This window comes from Trematomus bernacchii, unplaced genomic scaffold (genome assembly GCF_902827165.1).
Source record: "Trematomus bernacchii unplaced genomic scaffold, fTreBer1.1, whole genome shotgun sequence".
Lineage (NCBI taxonomy): Eukaryota > Metazoa > Chordata > Actinopteri > Perciformes > Nototheniidae > Trematomus > Trematomus bernacchii.
In genome coordinates, this window is record NW_022987707.1 from 520,574 (window position 1) to 542,995 (window position 22,422).

Consider the following 22,422-nt stretch of genomic DNA (forward strand, 5'->3'; position numbering starts at 1 on the left):
ACACACACACACACACACACACACACACACACACACACACACACTCACACACACACACACCCACATAGATATCATTCCTGAGAAACCAACAGGTCACGAGTTTCTGACGCCATTCATCAGCTGACGTGGGAGTTGACGTAGTATACTTAATCCAACATATTAATACATATGTTTTAAATATATTAAGATCAACTTTTAATACTTATAATATGTTCTAATTAATATCATTTTCCCGGCTTGATAATCAATAAACCAATCAACATTTTTGCTTAGATTGTTTGGGAAAATAAACCTGTTATCTCTCGGACCCTTTGGCTGAAAGATGACATGTTTTGACTTTTATATATTGATTAAAAGATTTCTGAAGAATCCAGGAAGTCACTTTTTTTGTCGACTACTTAAACGTTAAACCAGTGGTCGTAGTTTTCCTCTGCTGTACTGTGTTGGAAACTCTCTTATTATATCAATTAAACAATATAGCACAAACAAATACTCTACTTTTATGCTTTTAAACCAAATTAAAAGCATAAAAGTAGTTTTTACCGATTTTATATCATATTTGACTGATAATGAAACTTACATTTCTTGGCACCAATACTAAACTGTCAAATATTATTAAATTATAAAGACATTTCTAATTTACTACATTGTTTAGAAGACCCTTAAGCTTTGTTTTTTGTGTTAAATGTATTGCATATATATATATATATATTAGGCCTACTATTTCCCTTTAGAGGTGAAATATGTTATTTAATTCAATCATAGTACAAGAAAAATACTTGTATTCTACACCTTGAAAAAAGCTTTGTCATTCAAAATGATTTATCTTTATAGAAATGTGATTTATATAACCTTAATTAGGAGTTATAAAAGCTTCCTGCCGCATCCTTGTGCAACAGAGTGCAGTTACACACCAGGGACTCTAGAGGGCGCGGTTCTGCTGCGAAGACGGCTTCAAAACTGTGGGGTTTTACCTTTATATATACAGTCTATGGGTTTTACACGATCACCTCAAACCTCATCGCTTTTATCCAAATATTATATTTTATATTTATTTTTATATTATATTTCTTGACTCATTATCCAAGTATGTAGGATTATGGTTGAAATGGCTTCACTGAATTTAAGTTATGTATAATAAAAGTCAACGAAAGGCTGCTTTCTTTTATATTTTTCTCATGGTCCCCCCTTTCTTTTCCCATGATCTCCGCTCCACACACTAGGGGGCGGTAATGCACCTTTTACACCTTAAATCCCGCCCGGCATTAAAACCAGAAGAAGAAGAAGAAGAAGAAGAAGAAGAAGAAGAAGGAGGAAGAAGCAGCGCGTCGTCACCATGGATGTATAATAAGAACTGAATCCGCGGGAAGATGGCGGAGTGAGAAGTAACAACGTTGCAGGCTCGTAGAAAAAGTTTAGATTTTAGTCCTTGACTGTAAAACTGACAGGCAATAGCTTATTCATGATACACTTTAAGTTATTATAGAAGCTTAAATAGTCACATTTTACTTTAATTCTCCAGTTACCAACACTTTTGACATAAAGTGCCTGCTAGCATGACCGACCACGATTACAACTTAAAAGTTCTCCGTGAGGCGTGTGACGACTCGGATATTGAGGACATGGAAGCGGACAACTCTAAGGGACACAAAATAAATCGGGACCACACACCAACTAAAGGACCGAATCCAAAGAAATCGAAGGTTCACGGCGAAACACAAATGGCAGAGGATAGCAACAGCACCATTCTCCAGGCAATTCAAGTCTTATCCGGAAAAATGGATGAACAGACAGAGCTGTTAAGAAAGTTTGAAAAACGCATTGAAGCAAACACTGAAGCAGCTAAAGAAAATAAGAAAGACATTTCTGCTCTTCAGAAAAAGTTTGATGATCTTCTAAAAGATAACACTTTACTACGTAAGTCTGGCGAGGAGCAAGCCCGCTACAAACGGAGGTGGAATCTGAGGATGAATGGTCTGCCTGAAAAAGAAGGAGAAAACACAAGAGAAGCTGTGATCGGGATACTCACAAGAGTTGTTCCGCTGTCTGTGGAGAAGCTGCGTGACTCAGTGGACACTGTCCATCGGCTGGGTATGAAGGGTAATGCAGCTACTTCCAACAACACACCGCGGTCAATCATCATTCAGTTCGGGATGAGGACTGTTCGTGACGAGATCTGGAAAAAGTCCAAAGATGCGAGAGTCTGCAGCGAGATGCACATTCGTTTCAAAGAGGATTTCTCCAAGGAGGACCGGGAGGCTCGCTCCAAGCTGTGGCCACTGGTTCAAGAAGCCAGGAGAAAGGGGAAGAGAGCCTTTTTGAAGGAAGGCTTCGCGCTGATTGACAACAAAAGAGTGGACCCGGAATAAAGTGAAAAACACCGCAGTAATTAACTGGAAGGACAGGGAGCAGGTTTTCTGTCCTCAGTAGGTATGCTGAAGTTCTCAGTTTGAGTGTTTGATTGGACTTGTCTCAGGTTATATTCAAAATGTTGTGAGCTATTGCACTAAATATGTTTGTTAAGGGCTACGTTACTCACTCCTGCGCATCGATATAACATTCCTTTGCGCATTTTCTTAAAGATTCTATCTTTGCTCTTTCAATGTTATCTTTCATATCCTTAAATGCTAGGGGGCTAAAAAACAATGTGAAACGTAAGGCAATTTTTCTTTTTTGTAAGGAACAAAAAGCAAATTGTGTTTTTCTGCAAGAAACTCATTCTGCAGAGGCAGACACTAAGTTCTGGAAAGTACAATGGGGAGACAACATTTTTTTCAGCCATGGAACAACACATTCGGCTGGAGTGATGATTTTATTTAACAGGTTACCTGGAAATATAATTGACCACAGGAGTGATACAAACGGTCATTGGCTAATGGTTGTGACTGATGTTAATGGGTCTAATTACATACTGGTGTGTGTTTATGGGTATAACAGAAAGATTCAAAACAATAATTTTCTTTCAATCTTGTGCCAACAATTAGAGGAATGGAAAGCACTTTATATGACTGATAAGATTATAATCGGAGGGGATTTTAATGTAGTTCCTGATGAGTGGTTAGATCGTCTTCCTTTAAGGGGACAATGTCATAATTTTAATGATTCTATTATTCACTTGGCCTCTAAACTTAATTTAACTGATGTTTGGAGAATAAATAATCCCTCAAAATCACAATATACCTGGTTTAACTCTTCTAACAATGGTCAGTGCTCTAGGCTCGATTATTGGTTAATCTCTACTAGTTTAACTAATAATGTCTCAAAGTGTGACATTTCAGCATCACCTCTGACGGATCACTGTGTCATCTCTTTGTCCCTTTTACTATGCAACTTCAGTCCCAATCTTAACCCTATATGGAAATTCAATAATAGTCTTTTGGAGAATGCAGATTTTTGTAGAGAGATCAAACAACTGATAAAAGAAACTCTGGCTTTGGATATGTCATCTCTCAGTAAATGGGAATGGTTTAAATTTAGTGTGAGACAGATTGCGATAAAATCCTGTAAATACTCTTCTAGATTAAAGAAACAAAAACAACAAGAGATGACAAGTGCAATTAATAATTTATGCCTTAAAGCTGAGTTATCATTGGATGAGCAAATTCAACTGAACAATTTACAAACTCAATTAGACAACATGTATTTGGAAAAAGCAAAGGGAGCTTTTATTCGTTCGAGAGCCCGATGGATTGAGCAAGGAGAGAAAAACACTTCTTATTTCTTCAATCTTGAAAAGCAAAGACAAGTGAAAAAGAAAATCCAAAAACTGATTATTAATGATGTCACTATTGAAAATCAAGACCAGATAAATGAAGAAATTAGACTTTTTTATAGCAATTTATATAACTCAAAGTTTTCTAAAGAAAATTGTGATAACTTTTTTAGTAAAATTACAGAATTCAAAAAGACAATAGATTATTCTTTTAAACAGTATATGGACGATGGACTAAAAATTGAAGAATTAGATAGTGCATTACTGCAAATGTCTGGTGGCAAATCACCAGGGCTGGATGGTTTAACCATAGAGTTTTATAAATGTTTTTGGTCAGATGTGCGAGAAATGCTTTATAAGGCGTTCACAGATTGCATTTCAGCAGGAAACCTTTCGCCAACCATGAAACATGGCCTTATTACCTTAATTCCAAAACCAAATAAAAATAATCTTTTGTTGGATAATTGGAGACCTATTACCCTGTTATGTAATGATTACAAACTTTTAGCACATGTTTATGCTAACAGGTTAAACTCGGGTCTGAATCAACTAATAGATGAATGTCAATCAGCCTTTATAAAGGGCAGAAGTATTCATAACCATACCAGACTGATATTGGATATGCTTGATTACCAGGAGTTTATTGATACTGAAGGTCTCGTACTATTTCTGGATTTTTACAAGGCTTTTGATACTGTTGAACATTCCTTTTTAATGGAAACTCTGACATTTCTGGGTTTTGGTGAACATTTCTGCAACATAATTAGGATGCTCTACTCGGACATTTATAGTTCTGTATCTTTGAACCCTGGAATGAGTCCTAGGTTTAAGGTTTTACGTGGTATTCGACAGGGTTGTCCTATTTCCCCCAAATTATTTATTCTGACCACCCAAGTATTAACAACGCTTATTATAAAGAATCACAAAATATTAGGCATTACCCTCTTTGACAAAGAGTTCAAAATTAGTCAATTTGCAGATGACACATCCATTTTCCTAAAGAATAAATCCATGGTAAAGGAAACTCTTAACACAATTTCAATTTTTTCAAAAGCATCAGGGTTATCTCTTAATCTTTCAAAATGTGAATTACTCCCTATCCATTCATGTGATGATTCCACTATTGACTCTATTAGAGTGGTACCTGAGGTGAAATATTTGGGAATAACATTATCTAAAAATTATATCAGGAGAGAAGATCTTAATATTTGTAACCGTATCACAGATATGAAGAAATCTCTCAGTCGTTGGTTAACTAGAGATCTTACTATTTTTGGCAGAGTTCTTCTTACTAAAGCAGAAGGTATATCTAAACTTATTTATCCATGCCACTCATGTTTTGTCTCTTCGGCTAATATAAAAAAAGCCAACTCAATTATTTTCCAATTCTTGTGGAGAAATAAAACTCACTACATTAAAAAGTCACAGCTTGTTAAAGAATATGATAAAGGCGGAATTAAAGCTTTAGACTTTGAATCGATGATTGGAACAATTAAAATAAAATGGTTGAAAGCCTTTTTGTCCCAGCCAGAATCCATGTGGTTCCATATTCCAAAGGCCATATTTAAACGTCTAGGAGGGTTTGATTTTCTTTTAAAATGTGATTTTGAGGTTAATAAGATTCCGACCAAATTGTCAAATTTTCATAAGCAGATACTTCATTATTGGAAGATGATATTTACCCACAATTTTTCTCCTCATGGATCTACGTTATGGAACAATAGAGTGATTATCATAAACAGAAAATCCTTGTTTAGGAGTGATTGGCATGAGAGGGGTATTTTGTTTGTTAGAGATTTACTAGATTGCAATGGTAAACTGCTAGATTTTTTGGCCTTTTCAACGAAATACAATATAACGTGTACTGCTAAAGATTATAACAAAATCTGTAAAGCAATTCCTGTACCACTTATTGGAATGATTCATAATACTTTACTGTACTCAAATGTTGTATCAGTTTTACCTAATTTGGAAATTATTGGCGATACTCTTAAGAATAACAAATCTATTAATGCTTCCCTGAAATCCCACATTTTTCACAATTTTAACAGAGGCTTATTTCCTCAAGTGACCGATTTAGACACTTTATCTGTAATGGAAAAAGCTCTATCTGATTTTATAAAATGGCCTATTTCCCCTAAAGCAAAAGAAACTCATTTTAAAATTGTTCATAAAATCTACCCGGTTTCTACTTTTTTAAATTCAAGATTTAAATTTGAAGTGGAACCATGTTCCTTTTGTAATTTATCTGATGAATCGTTGGAACATTTATTTTTCTCTTGCCCCTTTTCTGAATTGTTTTGGTCGAATGTGAGAGATTGGTTGTTACTTAAATTAACAAATATTCCGGCCTTCAAAATATATCACATTTTATATTATATTGATAATTTGGACTCTCCCATTTCTGATTTGGTAAATATAATTATTATTTTGGGTAAATACCATTTACATTGTAGTAAATGGAGAGGAGGCAAGCCCTCCTTTCCCTGTTTCATAAATGAGTTCAAGTCCTTTTTTCTGTCCCTTAGAAAAATACAATCTTGTAACCTGTCTATAAAGATTTGCAATGACATTTCCAAATGGTTATTATTTTAAGTAAGCTTAATGCCTCTTAAATGTTTTTGTGCCTTTATGCTTTTTTCTTTCCCCCTGGCTCTTACTGGATGTATTAGTTATGTTTTTTTGTCTTATTGTGAATGAATGTCTTGAACTTATGTTGATAAGTTGATGATATCCTCACCGAGCTTTTGTATGTTTAAAAAAATGTTCAATAAAAAAAAAAAAAAAAAAAAAAAAAAAAAAAAAAAAAAAAAAAAAAAAAAAAAAAAAAAGTATAATAAGAACTGGATACAGCGTGGGAGGCGGGGCCTCATTCATTCCTATGAGAGTTGCTCATTCGCGCATGATGATAAAATGGCCCAACTTTTGAGAGAGCGAAACGTCACAGATTACCCGGCATGCCTGAGAAGTACCCGTATGTGCGCTCATAGCGCATGCGCAACTTTAACCATGCCCCCCAAAATGCTCGTTCACATCAAGCACGTCAATTTGCGTACACGTAACAGCACCGCACGTTCATGACAGCATGGTAATGTTTGTTATGATAGATTTGATATTAACGAGGCGGCAGTTAGCAGCTAGCGGTTAGCTAGTAATTATGCTAATTTACACATCAATCGTTATGTACTTTTATATTACGCTGTAACAGGATCTAGTGATATCCAAGCAACAGAGCTTCATTTAGCATGAAAGAATTATTGCACTGTATATATATATATATATATATATATATATATACACACAGTGCAATAAGCTTCTTAGTGCAATAAGAAGCTACAGGGACGTTAATCTACGTCGGTAATATTAACTTTATTTAATACAACATTTACGGTACAAGATTTAATCATACAGCCCATGTAGTATAATATGTTATAAATGATGAATTACAGCAAACATGTGCAATATATCCATTATTACAGCTCCGTGGGCTGGCAGTAAGGCGATATGGGTCAAGCCCCCAGGAAGTGCGCCGGACTCTGATGAAAATATTCGTGCTGGCCAAACGGCGGTACTACACTTCCTTTTGGTTGCCAGGCCCGGAAACACTTTTTCCCATTGACTTACATGGGGAAAGAGTGGTCTGTAAATCGTTGGATAATTTTTTTTAAACTAAATAAACTACCCAGTATGAACACTTGTATAGCCCTTATTAAAAACATTCGTTCCTCAAGTTGTAAAATGTGCTAATAACGTTATTCTGAGAGTTATTTCCCTCTGCATTATGAACGCGCATCTAACCCACGGGACCGCGCCGCCCGGCACGTTCATGTTACGTGTTCAGCACTACATGCGTTTATCTTTACCCATGGATGCACAATAAGAACGGACCCATATCGCCTTACTGCCAGCCCACGGAGCTGTAATAATGGATATATTGCACATGTTTGCTGTAATTCATCATTTATAACATATTATACTACATGGGCTGTATGATTAAATCTTGTACCGTAAATGTTGTATTAAATAAAGTTAATATTACCGACGTAGATTAACGTCCCTGTAGCTTCTTATTGCACTAAGAAGCTTATTGCACTGTGTGTATATATATATATATATATATATATATATACAGTGCAATAATTCTTTCATGCTAAATGAAGCTCTGTTGCTTGGATATCACTAGATCCTGTTACAGCGTAATATAAAAGTACATAACGATTGATGTGTAAATTAGCATAATTACTAGCTAACCGCTAGCTGCTAACTGCCGCCTCGTTAATATCAAATCTATCATAACAAACATTACCATGCTGTCATGAACGTGCGGTGCTGTTACGTGTACGCAAATTGACGTGCTTGATGTGAACGAGCATTTTGGGGGGCATGGTTAAAGTTGCGCATGCGCTATGAGCGCACATACGGGTACTTCTCAGGCATGCCGGGTAATCTGTGACGTTTCGCTCTCTCAAAAGTTGGGCCATTTTATCATCATGCGCGAATGAGCAACTCTCATAGGAATGAATGAGGCCCCGCCTCCCACGCTGTATCCAGTTCTTATTATACATCCATGATATGGGTCCGTTCTTATTGTGCATCCATGGGTAAAGATAAACGCATGTAGTGCTGAACACGTAACATGAACGTGCCGGGCGGCGCGGTCCCGTGGGTTAGATGCGCGTTCATAATGCAGAGGGAAATAACTCTCAGAATAACGTTATTAGCACATTTTACAACTTGAGGAACGAATGTTTTTAATAAGGGCTATACAAGTGTTCATACTGGGTAGTTTATTTAGTTTAAAAAAAATTATCCAACGATTTACAGACCACTCTTTCCCCATGTAAGTCAATGGGAAAAAGTGTTTCCGGGCCTGGCAACCAAAAGGAAGTGTAGTACCGCCGTTTGGCCAGCACGAATATTTTCATCAGAGTCCGGCGCACTTCCTGGGGGCTTGGTCGTCACTAGCCTAGCTTCCAGTTTGCATCAAAGATGGAGGACCTACCCGCCAAACAGGAGAACCTGGACGACCCGCCCAACAGCCGGCTGTTCGCCGTCACCAGCCGCTCCCTGACGGAGGAGCAGCTGCGGGAAAGCTTCGCTGTTTTCGGGGACGTTCAGGGCGTCTGGGTGGTGAAAGATAAACAGACAAAGGAGTCCAAAGGGATTTCTTACGTTAAATTCAGCAAGTCGTCACAGGCCTGCACCGCCATGGAGGAGATGCACGGGAAGGTCCTGGTGGAGGGAACAAAACCTATTAAGGTAAATAATATATATACTGTAATATTATATATATCATAATACACGGAGGAGAAGCAGATGAGGGAACTAAACCTATCAAGGTAAATAATACAATATAATATATATACTATAACATATATATACTGTATATACATATAACTCATGGAGGAGATGCACAGGAAGGTCCTGGTGGAGGGAACAAAACCTATTAAGGTACATAATATATATACTGTAATATTATATATATCATAATACACGGAGGAGAAGCAGATGAGGGAACTAAACCTATCAAGGTAAATAATACAATATAATATATATACTATAACATACTGTATATACATATAACTCATGGAGGAGATGCACGTGAAGGTCCTGGTGGAGGGAACAAAACTTATTAAGGTAAATAATACAATATAATATACTTTAATATATCTTATACAATAATACACGGAGGAGAAGCAGAGGAGGGTACTCAACATATCGAGGTAATATAATACTGTAATATACTGTATATACATATAATACATGGAGGAGAAGCACGGGAAGGTCCTGGTGGAGGGAACAAAACTTATCAAAGTAAATAATATAATATAATATATATTTTAGTATATGTGCTTTGTTAACATGCTGTTGTATCAAAAATAGTTTCCAGGTTTGGGATCAATAGAGTAAATCTAACCAGGTAAAATATACATCCTGAATATCTGAAAAGTCAAGGGTTAGTTTCCACACCTTTCACGCCTCATTAAACTATAATTACAGATGTTTTGTTCCTGAATGTTTAATTAACCTGTATTTATAAATGTTCTCCTCTCTTGTTCAGGTGTTTATCGCTCAGAGTCGCTCCTCAAACAGACACCGAGACGTGGAGGATGAAGAGCTGACCAGGATCTTCGTCATGATCCCCAAAACCTTCTCAGAGGAGGACCTGAAAGACACCTTCAAGGTAAACACTCACATCTTTCATTCACCATTACCTTACCTTAACCTTATTTTATCCTAATCTCTGTGTTTATCTGCTTCTCTTCCAGGAGTACGGAGATATTGAGTACTGTGTGATCATCAAGAACAAGTTCACCGGGGAGAGTAAAGGCCTCGGATACGTCAGATACTACAAACCCTCCCAGGCCGCCTTCGCTATAGAAAACTGCGACAAAAGTAAAATGCGGTTAAGATATATTTGACTAGTGACTGTAGTTTATACTTTAAAGGTCTCCTATCATGCAAAATGCACTTTTTGATGTCTTTTATTCATCAACATGTGTCCCCGGTGTCAGGAGACTCACAAAGTGTCAGAAAATAAAACCCTCCGTACCCACATCTCTAAAAACGGGGGCTTTTCTAAAGCTTTAGACCCAGAATCAGCACTTTAGTATCAGGGCTGAAATAAAGGGGTATGAGGGGATTTCTAAAATGCATGAGTTTGTTATGTATTTTGAGCAAAACTGATCTGTATATATCTGAGACCCATCATATATGTCTAAAAATAGCATAATAAGAGACCTTTAATACTTGCTTGACATACAGTTAACTGAATATTCGACATTGTTACTAAATTAAATGATTCTTGCACTATTTCTATTCTATTTTATTTGTATTTACTTGCACTAGTTTATCAGTTGTATTGTGTTGCTCTGATGGAGGAGCCTGTGACCTCAGGTTTCCATTGATATCTCTACACTGTAGCTATGTACACATGATGATAACAGTCTTGAACCTTGTTTTCAGGTTACAGGGCGATCCTGGCTGAGCCTCGCTCTAAAGCCAACGTGACGGAGGAATATTCTGGAGGGGCGCCCAGAGGAGATTACTCCGGAGGAGGAGGAGGAGGGGGGGGGGGAGGAGGAGGAGGAGGAGGAGGAGGAGGTCCCCAAGACTCCACAAACCAGTACGCCTTCCCCATGGGTAGGTACTGGTTTCACATTTTGGAAGTTAATGGTTTTCTGAATGTGTTTTTGTTTGTTATCCTGTGGTTAACACAAGCTGAAGATGCTTTAACGGTTGCTAACAAGTGTCTAAATGAGACGACTAAGCGTCATCACACTCAACATTAGCCGCCTTTTTGCTTAGCGGTGGTGATGTGAAGTCATGTGACCGTGCTGTAGTTCCTTTATAGCCCAACATTAGCCACCTTTAGCTTAGCGGTGGTGACATGAAGTCATGTGACCGTGCTGTAGTTCCTTTATAGCCCAACATTAGCCACCTTTAGCTTAGCGGTGGTGACGTGAAGTCATGTGACCGTGCTGTAGTTCCTTTATAGCCCAACATTAGCCACCTTTAGCTTAGCGGTGGTGACGTGAAGTCATGTGACCGTGCTGTAGTTCCTTTATAGCCCAACATTAGCCACCTTTAGCTTAGCGGTGGTGATGTGAAGTCATGTGACCGTGCTGTAGTTCCTTTATAGCCCAACATTAGCCACCTTTAGCTTAGCGGTGGTGACGTGAAGTCATGTGACCGTGCTGTAGTTCCTTTATAGCCCAACATTAGCCACCTTTAGCTTAGCGGTGGAGACGTGAAGTCATGTGACCATGCTGTAGTTCCTTTATAGCCCAACATTAGCCTCCTTTAGCTTAGCGGTGGTGACGTGAAGTCATGTGACCGTGCTGTAGTTCCTTTATAGCCCAACATTAGCCTCCTTTAGCTTAGCGGTGGTGACGTGAAGTCATGTGACCGTGCTGTAGTTCCTTTATAGCCCAACATTAGCCACCTTTAGCTTAGCGGTGGTGACGTGAAGTCATGTGACCGTGCTGTAGTTCCATTATAGCCCAACATTAGCCACCTTTAGCTTAGCGGTGGTGACGTGAAGTCATGTGACCGTGCTGTAGTTCCATTATAGCCCAACATTAGCCACCTTTAGCTTAGCGGTGGTGACGTGAAGTCATGTGACCGTGCTGTAGTTCCTCTATAGCCCAACATTAGCCTCCTTTAGCGGTGGTGACGTGAAGTCATGTGACCGTGCTGTAGTTCCTTTATAGCCTAATGTTAGCCTCGTTTAGTGACGTCATGTGACCGTGTTGTTTCTCCCCTCTCTTCAGCACCGGAGCCCGTAAATTATCAGCAGATTGATTATCGTTCTGGAGATTTTACTCGCTGCCTGATGGTTTCCACGCGAGCCGCCCTCACTCAGGAACAGATCTTCGCTCTTTTTGACCTCATCCCAGGAATGGAGTACTGTGAACTGCAGAGAGACGCCTACGGACTCAGCAAAGGTTGGTTAAATACACGCATGTATAATAAGAACTGGATACAGCGTCAGAGGAAAAAAAAGTTGACAAAAAACAAGTTGACTAAAAAAAAAAGTTTGATGTACTCAAGTAAAAAGTACCCGTAACTAGAGTACCAAATGTTTTATAGATTAACTCGACCTCACTTTATATTAATAGAACAATTATCAAGCCGAGTTTTTGTACTTTGGTCATGTGATGATGCTCAACCAATCAGGTGTCTCCTCAGGTCACGCTCTGATTCGCTACAGTAACCTCGGATCAGCTGTTTACGCCAAAGACAAGCTGAACGGATTCGAATTCCCGCCTGGAAACAGACTTGGAGTCAGTTATGTTGACGATGGAGAGGACCGTAGCAGGTACACACACACACACACACACACACACACACACACACTTAGTATGCTATGTGAGTATTAATGTGTGTGTGTGTGTGTAGTCCCGTAGGCCGCATGGCGATGCAGTTCGTGGCGACTCAGATGATGTCATCAGCGTGGAACGGACCCTCCAACAACCAACAAGGGATGAAACCCCCCCCGCCTGTGAGTTCTTTAAGACCATTAAGATGACTTTTAGTACAGGTTTAAGAAGATTTCTGTGGACTAGGTAAAATGTTTGACAGGAAATGCTTTTATTTTGACGTGCAAGTATGTATCCTGCTCTTTCTCTTTCCTGTTATGTTTTGAAATGAATACGAGTATGTCGAGTGCATTTTCCCCGTCTTCTACCGTTCTTGTTGGAAACGGTTACTTTAATATAAAGTCAATAAACGTTCAGTTTGGACTAGACTCGCTTTATTCTTCATTGGAAGCTTCTATGACACAACACACTGTCTCCTGCAGAGTTACCCCCCCGTCTCCAACCTGCCGAGGATCCAGACGGACGTGAGCCTCCCCCCCCTGAAGAAGCTGTTCCCCCCCGACACCAAAGCCAAGGAGCGTCTGTTCGTGGTGTTCAGCCCCTCGCCGCTGCCCCACGACGTTGCTTGGAGGGGACGTCTTCTGGTGACGCTTACTTTACTTTATTACAACAAGTCAACACACATTACAACACACCTCAACGCACACCACACACCTCAAGACACACCACACCACACCTCAACACACACCACACACCTCAAGACACACCACACCACACCACAACACACAACACACACCTCAAGACACAACACAACAACACACAACACACACCACACTACAAAACACACACTACAACACACAACACACACCTCAAGACACACACACAACAACACACACACACAACACACAACACACAACACACAACACACACTACAACACACAACACACACCTCAAGACACAACACAACAACACACAACACACACTACAACACACACTACAACACACAACACACACCTCAAGACACAACACTACAACACACAACACACACTACAACACACAACACACACCTCAAGACACAACACACACCTCAACACAACACACCTCAAGACACAACACACACTACAACACACCTCAAGACACAACACACACTACACCACCTTTAGCTTAGCGTGGTGAGGTTCTGGAGGACGTCTTCTGGAGACGCTTACTTTACTTTATTATAACAACAGGGAGATAATTAAATTCAAGATAAATCAAATAAAAGATAAATGCGGTCATTTTTCATAAATTCTTACTTTTTTCAGAAAATCTTAAAATCCTCCAAAAGAGCATCATGAATATATATATATATATATATATATATATATATATATATATATATATATATATATATATATATAGAGGACATAAAACAGATAAAATAGTGCAAGGGAATGTTTGAGAGTAAATAGAAAGATATATAGATCAATAATTAGCCAGATGCAAACAGATGGATGCTCTTCAGTGTTCAGGTGGGATGAAACTGTCTCTGAGTAAAGTGCTGCTAAACGTTAGCAATGCTGCTAGTAGAAACTAAACCATCAGCATTTTCCTAACGTCTTTGTCTCTGCAGCCGCTTTGGATCCCTGATCGAGGTTCATCTGGTTCCTCTGAGGAAGGTGGGATACATGAAGTACGCAGACAAACAGGTGAGGAACTTGAGACAATGAGGTATGAGAAGAAGGAAGCAAATCGCCTTGTTTACAGCTTTAGCTTCACCTCGGGTTAGCGATAAAAACAACCTGGAGGGAGTGGTGAAAGGAAACAAAGATGGAGGGGTGGATAGAGGTAAATAACAACAGGAAGTCTCATGTCCCTCTCTCTCTCTCTCTCTCAGTGTGCAGACGATGCTCTGGCGGCGCTTCACGGTCGGATCGTGAATGGAGTGAAGCTGAAGGTGATGCTCGCTGACCCTCCCAGAGAAGAATCACACAAACGGCCCCGAACATACTGAGGGAGACGGTGAGTGCCCAGAGTGTATATAAAAACATGTACTATACTGTAAACTACTAGCATGTACTATACTGTAAACTACTAGCATGTACTATACTGTAAACTACAACCATTATACTGTAAACTACAACCAGGTACTATACTGTAAACTACTAGCATGTACTATACTGTAAACTACACCCATTATACTGTAAACTACAACCATTATACTGTAAACTACAACCAGGTACTATACTGTAAACTACTAGCATGTACTATACTGTAAACTACAACCAGGTATTATACTGTAAACTACAACCAGGTATTATACTGTAAACTACAACCAGGTACTATACTGTAAACTACACCTAGGTACTATACAGTAAACTACAACCGGGTACTATACTGTAAACTACAACCAGGTATTATACTGTAAACTACAACCGGGTACTATACTGTAAACTACACCTAGGTACTATACTGTAAACTACACCTAGGTACTATACTGTAAACTACAACCAGGTATTATACTGTAAACTACAACCAGGTACTATACTGTAAACTACACCTAGGTACTATACTGTAAACTACAACCAGGTATTATACTGTAAACTACAACCAGGTACTATACTGTAAACTACACCTAGGTACTATACTGTAAACTACACCTAGGTACTATACTGTAAACTACAACCAGGTATTATACTGTAAACTACAACCAGGTACTATACTGTAAACTACAACCAAACTACAACCAGGTATTATACTGTAAACTACAACCGGGTACTATACTGTAAACTACAACCCGGTACTATACTGTAAACTACAACCAGGTACTATACTGTAAACTACACCTAGGTACTATACTGTAAACTACAACCAGGTATTATACTGTAAACTACAACCAAACTACAACCAGGTACTATACTGTAAACTACAACCAAACTACAACCAGGTACTATACTGTAAACTACAACCAAACTACAACCAGGTATTATACTGTAAACTACAACCGGGTACTATACTGTAAACTACAACCCGGTACTATACTGTAAACTACAACCAAACTACAACCAGGTACTATACTGTAAACTACAACCAGGTACTATAATCTAAACTACAACCGGGTACTATACTCTAAACTACAACCCGGTACTATACTGTAAACTACAACTTGGTACTATACTGTAAACTACAACCAGGTACTATACTGTAAACTACAACCCGGTACTATACTGTAAACTACAACCAGGTACTATACTGTAAACTACACCTAGGTACTATACTGTAAACTACAACCAGGTATTATACTGTAAACTACAACCAGGTACTATACTGTAAACTACAACCAGGTACTATACTGTAAACTACAACCAAACTACAACCAGGTATTATACTGTAAACTACAACCGGGTACTATACTGTAAACTACAACCCGGTACTATACTGTAAACTACAACCAGGTACTATACTGTAAACTACACCTAGGTACTATACTGTAAACTACAACCAGGTATTATACTGTAAACTACAACCAAACTACAACCAGGTACTATACTGTAAACTACAACCAAACTACAACCAGGTATTATACTGTAAACTACAACCGGGTACTATACTGTAAACTACAACCCGGTACTATACTGTAAACTACAACCAAACTACAACCAGGTACTATACTGTAAACTACAACCAGGTACTATAATCTAAACTACAACCGGGTACTATACTCTAAACTACAACCCGGTACTATACTGTAAACTACAACTTGGTACTATACTGTAAACTACAACCAGGTACTATACTGTAAACTACAACCCGGTACTATACTGTAAACTACAACCAGGTACTATACTGTAAACTACAACCAGGTACTATAATCTAAACTACAACCGGGTACTATACTCTAAACTACAACCCGGTACTATACTGTAAACTACACCTAGGTACTATACTGTAAACTACACCTAGGTATTATACTGTAAACTACAACCAGGTATTATACTGTAAACTACAACCGGGTACTATACTGTAAACTACACCTAGGTACTATACTGTAAACTACAACCAGGTATTATACTGTAAACTACAACCGGGTACTATACTGTAAACTACACCTAGGTACTATACTGTAAACTACAACCAGGTATTATACTGTAAACTACAACCGGGTACTATACTGTAAACTACAACCAGGTACTATACTGTAAACTACAACCAGGTATTATACTGTAAACTACAACCCGGTACTATACTGTAAACTACAACCAAACTACAACCAGGTACTATACTGTAAACTACAACCAGGTATTATACTGTAAACTACAACCGGGTACTATACTGTAAACTACAACCGGGTACTATACTGTAAACTACACCTAGGTACTATACTGTAAACTACAACCAGGTATTATACTGTAAACTACAACCCGGTACTATACTGTAAACTACAACCAAACTACAACCAGGTACTATACTGTAAACTACAACCAGGTATTATACTGTAAACTACAACCGGGTACTATACTGTAAACTACACCTAGGTACTATACTGTAAACTACAACCAGGTATTATACTGTAAACTACAACCCGGTACTATACTGTAAACTACAACCAAACTACAACCAGGTACTATACTGTAAACTACAACCAGGTATTATACTGTAAACTACACCTAGGTACTATACTGTAAACTACAACCAGGTATTATACTGTAAACTACAACCCGGTACTATACTGTAAACTACAACCAAACTACAACCAGTTACTATACTGTAAACTACAAACAGGTACTATAATCTAAACTACAACCGGGTACTATACTCTAAACTACAACCGGGTACTATACTGAAACTACAACTTGGTACTATACTGTAAACTACAACTTGGTACTATACTGTAAACTACAACCAGGTACTATAATCTAAACTACAACCGGGTACTATACTGAAACTACAACCGGGTACTATACTGAAACTACAACTTGGTACTATACTGTAAACTACAACCAGGTACTATACTCTAAACTACAACCGGGTACTATACTCTAAACTACAACTTGGTACTATACTGTAAACTACAACCAGGTACTATAATCTAAACTACAACCCGGTACTATACTGTAAACTACAACCAGGTACTATACTGTAAACTACAACCAAACTACAACCAGGTACTATACTGTAAACTACAACCAGGTACTATACTGTAAACTACAACCAGGTACTATACTCTAAACTACAACTTGGTACTATACTGTAAACTACAACCGGGTACTATACTCTAAACTACAACTTGGTACTATACTGTAAACTACAACCAGGTACTATAATCTAAACTACAACCGGGTACTATACTGTAAACTACAACCCGGTACTATACTGTAAACTACAACCAGGTACTATACTGTAAACTACAACCAAACTACAACCCGGTACTATACTTTAAACTACAACCCGGTACTATACTTTAAACTACAACCGGGTACTATACTCTAAACTACAACCCGGTACTATACTGTAAACTACAACCCGGTACTATACTGTAAACTACAACCCGGTACTATACTGAAACTACAACCGGGTACTATACTGTAAACTACAACCCGGTACTATACTCTAAACTACAACCCGGTACTATACTGTAAACTACAACCCGGTACTATACTGAAACTACAACCGGGTACTATACTGTAAACTACAACCCGGTACTATACTCTAAACTACAACCCGGTACTATACTGTAAACTACAACCCGGTACTATACTCTAAACTACAACCCGGTACTATACTGTAAACTACAACCCGGTACTATACTGTAAACTACAAACAGGTACTATACTGTAAACTACAACCCGGTACTATACTGTAAACTACAACCCGGTACTATACTGTAAACTACAACCCGGTACTATACTGTAAACTACAACCAGGTACTATACTGTAAACTACAACCGGGTACTATACTGTAAACTACACCTAGGTACTATACTGTAAACTACACCTAGGTACTATACTGTAAACTACAACCAGGTACTATACTGTAAACTACAACCAGTTATTATACTGTAAACTACAACCAGGTACTATACTGTAAACTACACCTAGGTACTATACTGTAAACTACAACCAGGTACTATACTGTAAACTACAACCAGGTATTATACTGTAAACTACAACCAAACTACAACCAGGTACTATACTGTAAACTGCAACCAAACTACAACCAGGTACTATACTGTAAACTACAACCAAACTACAACCAGGTACTATACTGTAAACTACAACCAAACTACAACCAGGTATTATACTGTAAACTACAACCGGGTACTATACTGTAAACTACAACCAAACTACAACCAGGTACTATACTGTAAACTACAACCAGGTACTATAATCTAAACTACAACCGGGTACTATACTGTAAACTACAACCCGGTACTATACTGTAAACTACAACTTGGTACTATACTGTAAACTACAACCAGGTACTATACTGTAAACTACAACCCGGTACTATACTGTAAACTACAACCAAACTACAACCAGGTACTATACTGTAAACTACAACCAGGTACTATAATCTAAACTACAACCGGGTACTATACTCTAAACTACAACCCGGTACTATACTGTAAACTACACCTAGGTACTATACTGTAAACTACACCTAGGTATTATACTGTAAAACTACAACCAGGTATTTATCTGTAAACTACAACCGGGGGTACTATACTGTAAAACTACACCTAGGTACTATACTGTAAACTACAACCAGGTTTATACTGTAAACTACAACCGGGTACTATACTGTAAAACTACACCTAGGTACTATACTGTAAACTACAACCAGGTATTCTACGGTAAACTACAAACCAGGTATTATACTGTCAAACTACAACCGGATACTATACTGTAAACCTACACCTAGGTACTATTACTGTAAAACTACAACCAGGTATTATACTGTAAACTACAACCGGTACTATACTGTAACTACAACCAACAAACCGGGTACTATACTGAAACTACAACCAGGTATTATACTGTAAACTACAACCGGGTACTATACTGTAAACTACACCTAGGTACTATACTGTAAACTACAACCAGGTATTATACTGTAAACTACAACCCGGTACTATACTGTAAACTACAACCCGGTACTATACTGTAAACTACAACCAGGTATTATACTGTAAACTACACCTAGGTACTATACTGTAAACTACAACCAGGTATTATACTGTAAACTACAACCGGGTACTATACTGTAAACTACACCTAGGTACTATACTGTAAACTACAACCCGGTACTATACTGTAAACTACAACCAAACTACAACCAGGTACTATACTGTAAACTACAACCAGGTATTATACTGTAAACTACAACCGGGTACTATACTGTAAACTACACCTAGGTACTATACTGTAAACTACAACCAGGTATTATACTGTAAACTACAACCCGGTACTATACTGTAAACTACAACCAAACTACAACCAGGTACTATACTGTAAACTACAACCAGGTATTATACTGTAAACTACACCTAGGTACTATACTGTAAACTACAACCAGGTATTATACTGTAAACTACAACCCGGTACTATACTGTAAACTACAACCAAACTACAACCAGGTACTATACTGTAAACTACAACCAGGTACTATAATCTAAACTACAACCGGGTACTATACTGAAACTACAACCGGGTACTATACTGAAACTACAACTTGGTACTATACTGTAAACTACAACTTGGTACTATACTGTAAACTACAACCAGGTACTATAATCTAAACTACAACCGGGTACTATACTCTAAACTACAACCGGGTACTATACTGAAACTACAACTTGGTACTATACTGTAAACTACAACCCGGTACTATACTGTAAACTACAACCAGGTACTATACTGTAAACTACAACCAAACTACAACCAGGTACTATACTGTAAACTACAACCCGGTACTATACTGTAAACTACAACTTGGTACTATACTGTAAACTACAACCAGGTACTATACTCTAAACTACAACTTGGTACTATACTGTAAACTACAACCAGGTACTATAATCTAAACTACAACCCGGTACTATACTGTAAACTACAACCAGGTACTATACTGTAAACTACAACCAAACTACAACCAGGTACTATACTGTAAACTACAACCAGGTACTATACTGTAAACTACAACTTGGTACTATACTGTAAACTACAACCGGGTACTATACTCTAAACTACAACTTGGTACTATACTGTAAACTACAACCAGGTACTATAATCTAAACTACAACCGGGTACTATACTGTAAACTACAACCCGGTACTATACTGTAAACTACAACCAGGTACTATACTGTAAACTACAACCAAACTACAACCCGGTACTATACTTTAAACTACAACCCGGTACTATACTTTAAACTACAACCGGGTACTATACTCTAAACTACAACCCGGTACTATACTGTAAACTACAACCCGGTACTATACTGTAAACTACAACCCGGTACTATACTGAAACTACAACCGGGTACTATACTGTAAACTACAACCAGGTACTATACTGTAAACTACAACGTTCATCTCTATAGAGGAACATTTGGGGGGAAAACGTCCCAGAAATCCTGAGATTTGAGTCACAGAGGAACGAGGGGCTTCATCACAACTGACTAGCTATGTTTATATTCAGCAAAAGTAAAAGTACTCAGATCTTGTACTTGAGTAAAAGTAGAAGTACTCAGGTCTTGTACTTGAGTAAAAGTAGAAGTACTCGGATCTTGTACTTGAGTAAAAGTAGAAGTACTCAGATCTTGTATTTGAGTAAAAGTAGAAGTACTCAGATCTTGTACTTGAGTAAAAGTAGAAGTACTCAGATCTTGTACTTGAGTAAAAGTAGAAGTACTCAGATCTTGTACTTGAGTAAAAGTAGAAGTACTCAGATCTTGTTCTTGAGTAAAAGTAGAAGTACTCAGGTCTTGTACTTGAGTAAAAGTAGAAGTACTCAGATCTTGTACTTGAGTAAAAGTAGAAGTACTCAGATGTTGTACTTGAGTAAAAGTAGAAGTACTCAGATGTTGTACTTGAGTAAAAGTAGAAGTACTCAGATCTTGTACTTGAGTAAAAGTAGAAGTACCAGAGTGTAGGAATACTCTGTTTCAGTAAAAGTCCTGCATTCAAAATGTTCCTCAAGTGAAAGTATAAAAGTATTATCATCAAAATATAGTGAAAGTAGCGACAGTAAAAGTAGTCATTGTGCAGATTGGTCCATTTCAGAATAATATATATGATATGTTTTATAATGATTGATCATGAAAGTGTTAATCCAGATCTGTAAAGTAACTAAAGGTATTAAATACATGTAGTGGAGTAGAAGTACACAGTAATACTCAAGTACCTCTAACTTGTACTTCAGGCTGTTTCTCTCCTCTTGATTAACTCTTCAGCTTCTTGTTCCCTAGGCTACTGTCATGACACAAAGACACGTGACCTGCCTCGACCTCTGACCTTTGACCCCGTCTGACCCGACCTTTACTGAGAGCTGCAGTCTGACTTTCTTTAGATATTTTCCACTGAGTTTCAGTTCTTTTAGTTTCTCTCACCTTGTTGAGACTCCAGGTGTTTTCCAGACTGACTGTAATCTGTGTTTTCCTCTCAGTGAGAAATAAACATCAGTTCATCAACTCCTCCCGTCTCCTCTGTTTCCTGATCAATTATTGTTGTTGTTATTGTTTATGTGTACCTGTTGTCTGAAGAGGGTCCTGTTTCACTCCGTTTAGATTTCTATCATGAGCTTTTTTGCTAAATCGTGTTATTTTTAAGAATAATAGTCAAGTTTCGTCTGAATATTATGAATGTACGGTGGCCCAGATGGTTCAACACGGCTCAAAATGCACTGTTC

The 22,422-nt window shown here is 38.1% G+C and overlaps 1 protein-coding gene across 1 annotated transcript; it reads left to right on the top strand.

Annotated features, from left to right (window-relative positions):
- Positions 1-8,674: 8,674 nt before the first annotated feature.
- Positions 8,675-22,208, top strand: rbm45 (RNA binding motif protein 45). Its single transcript, XM_034140667.1, has 12 exons — positions 8,675-8,971; positions 9,774-9,896; positions 9,982-10,108; positions 10,679-10,855; positions 11,986-12,159; positions 12,404-12,533; positions 12,614-12,716; positions 13,017-13,154; positions 13,712-13,730; positions 14,146-14,222; positions 14,411-14,535; positions 21,983-22,208. Exons 1-11 carry the CDS (start codon positions 8,702-8,704, stop codon positions 14,525-14,527), a joined length of 1,455 nt encoding a protein of 484 aa, XP_033996558.1. The 5' UTR covers positions 8,675-8,701; the 3' UTR covers positions 14,528-14,535; positions 21,983-22,208.
- Positions 22,209-22,422: the final 214 nt, after the last annotated feature.